A 12,176-nucleotide genomic window follows, 5' to 3' on the forward strand; every position below is an offset into this window, starting at 1 on the left:
ATGGACGTGAGTCTGAGTGAACTCCGGGAGTTGGTGATGGACAGGGACGCCTGGCATGCTGTGATTCAAAGGGTCGCAAACAGTCGGATACGACTGAGCAACTGAACTGAACTGAACTGATTTAAGGCAGCACATTGGACATCAGAGAAGATGTAACAATGAATCAGAAGATAGGACCTCTGTCCTCAAAAAGGTTACGTAGTTCTAAGGAAGAGTATATGGGTGTGTGCACCTAACAATGTGAGACTGTGTGTAAAATGATGTGATAGGGGACTAATACCCTTGGACATTCAGAAGAGAAGTAAAACTTTTAAAAGAGGGGAGCAGGGAAGGTTACATAGACAGGATGGGGTTAGAATTCAACTACCATTGAAGGTACACCTGCACGTTCCTGAGAAGAAATAGACTTGAGCAACATAGAGAGCACTGTACATCCTGAGCCCAAATTAGCTACATAACCTGAATAACATTTAAGGCACTACATAGAGACTGATTATGAAGACAACTTCAGGTCAGATTCTGAAGGCCTTGAACAGCAAGTGAAGGAATTCAAATTTCATTCAACAGACAGAGGAGAGCCGTGGAAGCTTTTTGAGCTGGAGAGTATGTTCATCAAAGTTGTACTTTGGGGGAATAAGTTTAGGTGGCTGACAATGGCAGGAGAAGAGACAGCAGAGCAGGCATACCTGATCAGGTTCCTGCACTGATCCAGCTGAGAGGGCAGGAACAGCAAGGGAGTGATGGACATGGGAGACAGTGCAGAAGCAGAACAAACAAGATTTGAAGACTGGAAGTGGGAAGCGAGGGAAAGGGAAGAATCAATGATGACTCACATTTTAAGCCTGGGTGACTGAGGAAATGGAAGTCAAGAGGAAAATCTGAGTTGAGAGGGAAGGATGAGGAAATTAGTTTGAGTTCATATCCAGATGGCAGTCAGAAATACAGGGCTAAGGAGTTAGTTCAGAATTAATAGATTATAGATTTAATAGGTAATAGGAAATATATTTTAACCTACATGAGAGGAAAAGTTGAAGCTATTTAACTTCAAAGTTTGAGTTTATAAACTCAACAAATATAACACAGACCATGTTAGACCTCCAACATAAATAACTGAATATTTGTTTATATCCAAAAAACTACCCGTAGTATTGGTATTTTGTACCATTGGTAAGATGCAACACTCGATCAAAAAAAAAAAAACCCTGACAATATACAAGTAGCTGGGAGGGGAAGTTTGTATACCGAAACTAACAAAACCACAATGATACACAGCATTCCACGAATTCATTCCTCGGAACAAATATTCACCACTGATATTTGGAAGCTAAAATACTGAGCAAATCTACTCAAATTATTTGTAGCCCTTCAAACTAATTTCTCTTTTCTTCTGAAATCAACACTGCTTTCTGGATAACCATAACTACCATAACTAATAATGGCATTAGTTATTAAAAATAATGTATTTTGTAAAAGTACTAATCCCAACAATGATCTGATAGAAATATTAATAAATATGTTCTTATGTTAGCACGCTCTTAACTGACCCGTCTGTGACTTTCAGGGATACCTCCTTATCCTACTATATTTTGAACTGTATTACCTTTATATTGAGGTGTTTAGTAAAGATTATTTTCAGCGTATTCTCCAAGCCTCACCTGGTTTGAGTTTCTCTGGAGGGCTGAGTTTCACATGTTGGTCTTCAGATGAAAGGCTCACACTGATCTCATACAGTGGATCGTCCAAGAAAGAGGGCCTTTTCAGTCTCCCAATGCCCAGAGTCTTAGACATAAAGTAGTCTTCTGCATCACTAATAATCTTGTCCTCAGAAAACTGAAGGCATTTCACATTCTCTGCTTCAAGGAGAAGAGCTGGTGACATGTGATGCCCAGTCAAGGCTTTGGTGAGAAAGTAGCCTCTGGATGTTGCACATTCTACATTCTTGGGCACATTTACGTCCTCCACTTCAGTGCTTCTAACCTTTGTTTTTGACCTGTTTAATGACTCAGAGAGACTAGATCCAGAAAGTTGGGGGAACTCAGGTATCATATCCTCAATGTCTTTCTCTTCTCTTTCTGGAGACAGTCTAACTGTGGATTTTTGTTTGAAGGAGCATTCATCCAGAAGACACCTTAACTGTTCCTCAGAGAGAAGTGATGTTGAATCTAACTGATGAGACAAACCAAAAGTTTTCAGTCAGTTGAATGAGTAAACACATTTATCTTTGGTAAGCTTTCAGTAATACAATATAAATGCAAGTAACAGAAAATCCTTTACACAAAACACCCAAATAGTACAATCATTCATTTTAAGCCATTCAGAATTGCAGGGGAAATGTACAACACGCCTAGAGAAGAAGCTTAGAATCAATCACACATACTAAAAGCCAGAAAAGTCCCATGACACTGATGGAAACAAATTACTGCACCAACCTAACCACGAACACTCCACATATAGTTATAACCTTGGGCTGAAATGAAGATATTAGAAAAACCCTTCAATTTTTTAAGTCTTGGGGCATCAAGCAGGGTAGTAAGTAACCACTTCTTTTGATAGAAAGCAAGAAATTCTGCCACAATATCTAGTTGGTGTTTCTCTGTTTCCTCCATTTCTGGGTATGAACCCTATCACCACCCAATTCCTTAACTCAGGCAAACAGGGTGGATCAACCTGCCCCTGGGGATTCACCACTCCTATGTCTGTCTACAGCTTTCAGTGGACAATACTATGGAAGACAGAAAAGGAAGGGAGAGGGGGTGATGCATCCTGAGATGTGCAGTGGCTTCAGTGCTACAGGTCTAGACAGAGGCCAGGGGCATTCCAACAGCAGAGCACTCTGGCAGGAGGATTTGGCCATTTAATCTCTGTTTGTAAACATTATCAGGATTGATCGTTTCAAACAAGATATTAAATATTTTAAAACATTTTTTTTCTCTTCCAGTAATGTTCTCAGGAAACAAAATTAATCAAACAAAATTATAGAGCTATGTGTTCTACAAGAATTCAACTGAACAGCATGCCACCTGAATTGCAACAATGATTGGAAAGGAACATGATTGAAATATATTGAAAGACACTGAAAAAAATTCTCCTTCTTTAAAGAATTAGCACTGTGCCTGACTTAATAATAGATTATCTGCTGCTGCTGCTGCTAGGTCGCTTCAGTCGTGTCCGACTCTGTGCAACCCCATAGACGGCAGCCCACCAGGCTCCCCCGTCCCTGGGATTCTCCAGGCAAGAACACTGGAGTGGGTTGCCATTTCCTTCTCCAATGCATGAAAGTGAAAAGTGAAAGTGAAGTCGCTCAGTCATGTCCGACTCTTAGCAACCCCATGGACTGCAGCCTACCAGGCTCCTCTGTCCATGGGAGTCTCCAGGCAAGAGTACTAGAGTGGGGTGCCATTGCCTTCTCCGAGTAGATTATCTAGGATAACATTAATCTTCCTTTACAGGGGAGTGAATTATCTGACAATAAGAAGTCCCCATAAGAAAACCTAATCATGACTTGTAACGACCTTAACTTTTACTTCAATAAAGTAAAACAATGTTATTGGTCTAATCTGTAGTACACAGTAAGAATTAACCAAATATTCTGCATTTACAAAGAATTGGTGGGAAGCTATCATGGAACTAGTATAGTTAATTCCCCATAACTGTGTAACGCCTCTAATGTAGCTAACAAAAAGTAGCATGTAAAAAGAACTTCATATCATGCTTTTAAAATATATCATATGTTTTAAAATTATATTTAACTTTCATACATTAAAAACCAAGTTTCATACTGGCAAGTACCATTAAGAGTTTGAAAGTAACAAGAAATTATCTGGGAATATATTCTTAATAATCATCTGGGATTCAAAATTCAGGTAATTCACCTTGAGGTTAATGTGCATGACAAAAAAAAAATAGTTGTAGCTTTTCTAAAGAAAAAAAAAGAGTTGTAGCATATATTAGCAAATCCTACTTTTAATCACTAGACATTTCAGGTATCCAGATGTAGTACTTTATCCATTACTAGCAGCATTTCCTTCACCCAATTATGTGAAGCTAGATAGCTAGAAAATGAAAGCAGTCCTTATATGGTACCAGATAACTAAAATACACCTTCAAAAACTGCTTATATAAAATTCCTTGCAATGCATAAACAATTCACTAGGATTTAGAAATGGTCCACTGATTGTTATCCTCAGCAAACATCAAACCAAAGGCTTAACATATGAAATTTCCAGACCTTAGAATAAAATCAGTCCATCCAGGAGCAAGAGGGTGAAGGAATATGGAAGGAGGTCTCTGGGAGGAAATAAAAGAGGGGGCTGTGGAAAATTGGTAGATTATCTGATATGTTTGACCACGTCCCCAAATAATATTGATAGGATAAATGCTTAGAAGTTCCAAAGATTTATTTAGCTAGATACACAGAAAATTAAGTCAAAGGAAAAATAATTGTGAACTCTGAAAAAACAAGAAGCTATACGAAAAGAAAGGAAAGGTATTTTTTCAGAGATGTTACAGAAAAATAAGCAAAGAAAATAATATAATTATTAACTCTACAACAAACAAAAAAAGTTGTACAAGAAAGAATACTATAGAATACTACTTAGAAGCACTGAAATTGGAGCTGTGATCAAAAATCTCCCAAAAAACAAAAGCTTAGGACCAGATGGCTTCACAGGAGAATTCTATCAAACATTTAGAGAAGAGCTAAAGCCTCTCCTTCTACAGCTGTTTCAAAAAACTGCAGAGGAAGAAACACTTCAATCTCATTCTATGAGGCCACCATTACCCTGATACCAAAACCAGACAAAGACAACACACAAAAAGAAAACTACAGCCCAATATCACTGATGAACATAGATGCAAAAATCCTCAACAAAATTTTAGCAAACAGAATTCAGCAACACATCAAAAAGCTCATACACCATGATCAAGTTGGGTTTATTCCAGGAATGCAAGGATTCTTCAATCTACACAAATCAATCAATGTGATACACTACCTTAACAAATCGAAAGATTAAAAACCATATGATAATCTCAGTAGATGCAGAAAAAGCCTTTGACAAAATTCAGCACCCATTTATGATCAAAACTCTTCAAAAAATGGGCATAGAAGGAACCTACCTCAACATAGTAAAGGCCATATATGATAAGGCTACAGCAAACATTATTCTCAATGGTGAAAAACTGAAAGCATTCCCCCTAAGATCAGGAACAAGACAAGGGTGTCCACTTTCACCACTATTATTCAACATAGTTCTGGAAGTCCTAGCTACAGCAATCAGAGAAGAAAAAGAAAGAAAAGGAATCCAGATCAGAAAAGAAGAAGTAAAGCTCTCACTGTTTGCAGATGACATGATACTGTACATAGAAAACCCTAAAGAAAGTATCAGAAAATTACTAGAGCTAATCAGTGAATTTAGCAAAGTTGCAGGATACAAAGTCAATAGATGGAAATCACTTGCATTTCTATATAGTAACAATGAAAAATCAGGAAGAGAAATTAAAGAATCAATCCCATTCAACAAAAAGAATTAAATATCTAGGAATAAATTTACCTAAGGAGACAAAAGAACTGTACACAGAAAATTATTAGACACTGTTGGAAGAAATCAAAGATGACATAAACGGAGAGATATTCCATGTTCCTGGGTAGGAAGAATCAATATTGTGAAAATGACTATACCACCAAATGTAATCTACAGATTCAATGAGATAGATCCCTATCCAATTACCAATGACATTTTTCACAGAACTAGAACAAAAAATTTCACAATTCATATGGAAACACAAAAGACCCCAAATAGCCAAAGCAGTCTTGAGAATAAAGAATGGAGCTGGAGGAATCAACCTTCCTGACTTCAGATTATACTACAAAGCTACAGTCCTCAAGACACTATGGTACTGGCACAAAAACAGAAATATAGACCAATGGAATGAGATAGAAAGCCCAGAAATAAACCCATGCACCTATGGGTAGCTTATATTCGACAAAGGAGGCAAGAATATACAATGGGGCAAACACAGCCTCGTCAATAAATGGTGCTGGGAAAACTGGACAACTACACATGTAAAAGAATGAAATTAGAACACTTCCTAACATCATACACAAAGATAAACTCAAAATGGATTAAAGACCTAAATGCAAGACCAGAAACTATAAAACTCTTAGAGGAAAACACAGGCAGAACACTCAATGACATAAATCAAAGCAAGATCCTCTATGACCCATCTCCTAGAGTAAAGGAAATAAAAACAGAAGTAAACAAGTGGAACCTGATTAACTTAAAAGCTTTTGCACAGCAAAGGAAACTATAAGCAAGGTGAAAAGACAAACCTCAGAATGGGAGAAAATAATAGCAAATGAAACAACTGACAAAGGATTAATTTCCAAAATATACGAGCAGCTCATGCAACTCAATGCCAGAAAAACAAACAACCCAATCAAAAAGTGGGAAAAAGAACTAAACAGACATTTCTGCAAAGAAGACATACAGATGGCTAACACATGAAATGATGCTCAACATCGCTCATTATTCAGTTCAGTTCAGTTCAGTTGCTCAGTCGTCTTCGACTCTTTGTGACCCCATGAATCGCAGCACGCCAGGCCTCCCTGTCCATCACCAACTCCCGGAGTTCACTCAGACTCACGTCCATCGAGTCAGTGATGCCATCCAGCCATCTCATCCTCTTTCATCCCCTTCTCCTCCTGCCCCCAATCCCTCATGCAAATCAAAACCACAATGAGATATCACCTTACACCAGTCAGAATGGCCATCATCAAAAAGTCTACAAACAATAAATGCTGGAGAGGGTGTGGAGAAAAGGGAATGCTCTTGCACTGTTGGTGGGAATGCAAATTGATAGAGCCACTATGGAAGATGGTATGGAGATTCCTTAAAAAACTAGGAATAAAACCACCATATGACCCAGCAATCCCACTCCTAGGCATATACCCTGAGGAAACCAAAATTGAAAAAGACACATGTATCCCATTGTTCACTGCAGCACTTTTTACAATAGCTAGAACATGGAAGCAACCCAGATGTCCATTGACAGATGAATGGATAAAGAAATCGTGGTACATATACACAATGGAATATAACTCAGCCATAAAAAGGAATGCATTTGAGTCAGTTCTAACAGGGTGGATGAACCTAGAACCTATTATACAGAGTGAAGTGAGTCAGAAAGACAAATATCATATTCTAACTCACATATATGGAATCTAGAAAAATAGTACTGAAGAATTTATTTACAGGGCAGCAGTGGAGAAACAGACATAGAGAATATGGACATGGGGAGAGGGGAGGAGAGGGTGAGATGTATGGAAAGAGTAACATGGAAACTTACATTATCATATGTAAAATAGATAGCCAATGGGAATTTGCTGTATGGCTCAGGAAACTCAAACAGGGGCTCTGCATCAACAGAGAGGGGTGGGATGGGGAGGGAGATGGGAGGGAATTTCAAAAGGGAGGGAATATATGTATACCTGTGGCTGATTCATGTTGAGGTCTGACAGAAAACAGCAAAATTCTATAAAGCAATTATCCTTTAATAAAATATTTAAAATAAAATTAGAAATATTATACAAGGAAAAAAGAGCTGGTTGGAATTTCATTTTAATATTTCAAATTATTATTTTTAAATTAATTTTATTTAAAATTTTAATAGCACTTTTATTTTTGTTTTAAGTTACTTTAAATTTTCTCAAAGTAATAAAATGCTAAAGAAATAACTGTTTAAATGTTTAAGCAAATATGGTAGCTCCTTGTCCCATTTGTCCCCACTCTTTAGTCTTGTTTTTCAGAGTCAACCCCTTTTAATTCCTTAGAAGTTTTCCCCTGCCATTGACTTTATACTGTTTCTTAATAGTTTTCTTTCCTAACTGATCAGTTTTGTGTCAATACCTCACATTTCATATCAATCATACGATGCTACTGTATTATTACATCAATTATATGCTGACTTCTTTTAACAGTAGCCAAAGATTTAACTTTGTTACTTCAAATATCCCTTCTCTTTCCTACCGTTTTTCCAAAATAGTCAAATCACAATTTTTGGTTACCCTGATCATCACTATTTATATTAAGACTTGTGTTTCCTATTAATATTCTGTTTTGATGATCTGTCTATTGGTGTGAGTGGGGTGTTAAAGTCTCCTACTATTATTGTGTTACTGTCAATTTCCCCTTTTATGTCTGTTGGTGTTTGTCTTATGTCAACCAGCTATATCTTTGGGTATCAGAAGCCTATCCAGATTTCAAGGAGCCTGAAATTTATATAATCTTGTAGCAGGGGAAAGGTACTTCTTTAAGAAAAATAATACAAAAATACAAATAGAAAATAGGTACAAGAGTGAGTTTCTTTTTCTTTAGAATGTGAAAAGATCACAGCAATTTAATGGAGGCTTGGAAAATCAAGTTCATCTCTTATGTTATCTCTTTAGATCATTTACCAAAAATGCTCATATAGAAATGTTTCCTGATTACAACCTAGCTTCCTCTCCCCACTCAAGGTTCATACAAGAGAGGGGCCCTGGAGCTTAAGCCTCACTGGGTCCATAGTACATCTACTCCTGAGTGCTCCAAGATAAAGCACAGAAATCTGGAGGAGGGCATGGCTACCCACTCCAGTATTCTTGCCTGGAGAATCCCATGGACAGAGAAGCTTGACAGGCTGCAGTCGATAGGGTTGCAAAGAGTTGGACATGACTGAAGTAACTAAGCACGTGCACATACAAATACACACACACACAAATACACACACACACACAAATACACACAGAGAAATAAGCTCAACTACAATCACCCTGATCCTCTGGGAGAAGCAGTTTGATGGGAAAGAAAACCTAGAAGACTAAAACTTGGGCTTTAGTCCAAGCTTTCCCACCTTGTTCATGTCACTTAAGGACCCATTTCATGCAGCTATGAAATAGGGACCTGAAGAACTCTGCATTAACTTTCAGCTCCAAAAGTGCTTTTTGTGAATAACTACTCCAAAATTAAAAATAAATATGAGATGTTCAATTGTACCTCAGAATGTGACCTGTATAGAATTTATGAAGACAAAATATCACAAAAAAAGAACTTTTATTTCTTGAATTTCTTCACAATACCAATCTTGAACTCAAAAAATAATGAAAAATTCTCTAGTCTCAAAACATTATAAGTAAAAGTGAACCAAGTATATTAAGCCTGCAGATTAAATTAAATTCATCACAGTGTTTCATAGTGGTAATTATATCAGACACAACACAAACCATCACAAGCCATCTTTCTCATCTTTTGATTCTCTGCAGAACCTTGCCCACGATCTAAGCTCAGTAAATCAGTATTGTGGGAATCAAATGAATTAAGGCTGCTGAGTGTTTTGAAATGGCTAAGTACTACATTAATATAAGTTATTTACAAATGCTGAATGGGACTAAACTGGGTCTTATAACAAATATCCCTGATGACCCTTGATAGTGCAGGGGCCATAATCCATATCCTTCACCCAGTTTGCTTTGAAACTCTGACCTAATGAGCTCCATTAGCTGAATGACTCACTGAGCAAGCACAGTCAAGTAACCATCTGTTCAAGTCCTCACCTCAAAGTATGCATCTTTCATGCCAGCTCTAATTTTCCAGTATTTCATAAACAAGTTATTTATTCACGCTATTCCTGTCCTTTATGAAATTCACCATAGAGCATTTCAGTCTTCATTTTTCCAGACCAGAGCCCAATCTATTTTCTCTCCTTCTATGAAAGCCCCTCTTTTCCCATCCTCATTTTAGTAACCTTTTTATGGATCTTCTTTCTTGTTTTAGTCAAAACAGACACACTCCAGAGTCAATGAGTAAATGTATTCGATGTTCTCATTAGAAAAAAAATACTATAGACCACTTGTGGTGTTAGTATCACGCATCTCACTGGTCTTGTTGGCACCCCAGGTGATGTCTTACAGAATAATAACCAGCATTCACTAAGCACCTACTTTGGGCCAATACTGCCCTATGCACCTTACATGTATCAATTCCTTAAATCTTCATAACAAATCTATGTAGATACTATTGCTATTCCCATTTTATAGATGAAGAACTAAAGCAATAAGAAATTAAGAAAACTGTCCTTGGGCATACAACTAGTAAGTGGTGGAACTTGAATCCAAGTAGTCTGGGTCCGCCTACATGTTTAACTACCAGGCTACACAGCCTCTCACTATAAATGAGTTCTCCCTCTACCATTCTCTACATGTCCTTTTCCAAACTGAGCTTCATTCTTCAGTCCATTCCCTCAGATATTAAAAACTCTTCCTGTAGATTATTTCACTTAACTTTGGACTCTATTACCCACACTAGCTTAGTATCTTGCCCAGATTTATACAGTGTCCTCTCCTTCAGTTCATTTCAGGGAGGAAAAAAAAAGACAACCTCAGCTCCATTCCCAGGGTGCCCACTGTTTACATTTCTCCACCCATACAAACACCAGTTTGGTGTAGGAGCTAAATCTGATGGGGAGTGCAACTTGTAATTGCTGGAGAGGGATCACAGACTGTGGATTACCTCACCCTCATCCCTGCCTCCCATACTATGCTCTGTATCTGGATTTCCCCAGCCATAAAAATCTCTACTCATTTCACCCTGGATTTATTGACAAGGCAATCAAGATTACATCTCTGGTGCAGATAACCAGAAAGTCAAGCATTATAAACTAGCAAAGGCAATTTTGTCCTTTGATGTAAGCTTATGTCTGATGTGGATTTTCCCGCCCACAATGTTAAGTTCCTGAAGACACACCCTATAAAGCCAATACAATTATCACAAATGAGAAAAGGGTGGAAAACCGGAACATCCTAAATGATTAACAGCAAGAGTATGGATGTAAACAGCTTTCAATGACATCAAGTTCTACTTTAAAAGAAGCAACTAGAAAACATTCCTCCTTTTGCTTAATTACCAATATATAAGTTTACAACTCTTTGTTGCAGCCATTACTGGCAACACCTAAGTAGTGGTGTAATCAAAGGTTTTTAGCCACAAGGAACAGAAATCCTTATCTCAAAAACACAAGGTAGGGAATGATGAACTAATCCTTTAGCTTTTGCTTGCCTGGAAAACTCTTTATTCAGGCAGTAGAGGTGAGTATTGATGAAAGATCTAAGAAGTCATCTCATGGATGGTTTGCTGAAGTCATCAACAAGCAGGAAATGAACTATCAACAGGCCTCTTGGGGTCTGGAGCTGAGAAGCCCCCAGGAACCAAAGTCATCTTCTTCATCTTGTTCTCTTACTAAGTCCCTATGGTCTCAACTGCTTGTTCAATCCAACCTCCTCTCTCCAAATCAGCTTTCTCTGTTTATTAATGGTTTCTGCTCTCTCACAACCTCAGCTTGACCAGGTAGCATGAATTAACTCTTGTCTGCACTCGACATGATGTTGAGTCTAACACCCACCAATGACTGACCATGGTCTTTATGTCCATTAGCTCAAATTTTTAAGCAAGATAACTGAGTTGGTCATTGAGCAGGTGACAGACTGACCATGTCAGTTTCAAGTGTTCAACCACTTGTCCAATCACCAGTGGTGAGGGTCACATGGTATGAACTGGGCCATTCAAGTCCATGTTTTGGGGTAAGGGGTATTTCCCAAAGAAGAAGGCATGAGCAGAGAGGGATCTATTGATCATTGTGCAACTTTTGAAACTGCTATTAAGTACATAAACAATAGAAGGGACCTGACATTTAATAAAGTATAAAGGATTAAGAATCAAGGTGTTGCTGAACTTCACCAATCTCATTCAGTCTGAGCATTCATTGAATAGCTCACTGAGATATAAAAGCAGAATTACTTGTCAGAAAATAATCACTTGGGATAGAATAGTAAGACTTATAGTTGGACTACAGAACAGCATTTGCAAGTTGACATACCACCAATCTGTTCATACAGGCTCAATAGAGTCATATCACTAGTTGAGGCTCTTAAGAGTAAAGTCTAAAAAAATGGTGAGGGTAAGTGATTAGTATTCTGTTTAATGTCTGCATCAACCAGGATGCAGTGCCAAGGATTCATAGAAGGAATGAACTTATTCGTCACCCCATTCCAGTACTCTTGCCTGGAAAATCCCATGGACGGAGGAGTCTGGTAGGCTGCAGTCCATGGGGTCGCGAAGAGTCAGACATGACTGAGTGACTTCCCTTTC

The 12,176-nt window shown here is 37.9% G+C and overlaps 1 protein-coding gene across 2 annotated transcripts in view; it reads right to left on the reverse strand.

Moving 5' to 3' along the window:
- The window catches only part of FSIP1 (fibrous sheath interacting protein 1), a 240,833-nt gene that overhangs the window by 31,789 nt on the left and 196,868 nt on the right, over positions 1 to 12,176 (reverse strand). For both annotated transcript variants that reach the window (XM_055537343.1, XM_055537342.1), the window contains exon 11: positions 1,656 to 2,166. In XM_055537343.1, coding sequence (XP_055393318.1) covers positions 1,656 to 2,166 — 511 coding nt within the window. The remainder of the gene's footprint in view (positions 1 to 1,655; positions 2,167 to 12,176) is intronic.

The sequence above is a fragment of the Bubalus kerabau genome, chromosome 10 (assembly GCF_029407905.1).
Source record: "Bubalus kerabau isolate K-KA32 ecotype Philippines breed swamp buffalo chromosome 10, PCC_UOA_SB_1v2, whole genome shotgun sequence".
Lineage (NCBI taxonomy): Eukaryota > Metazoa > Chordata > Mammalia > Artiodactyla > Bovidae > Bubalus > Bubalus kerabau.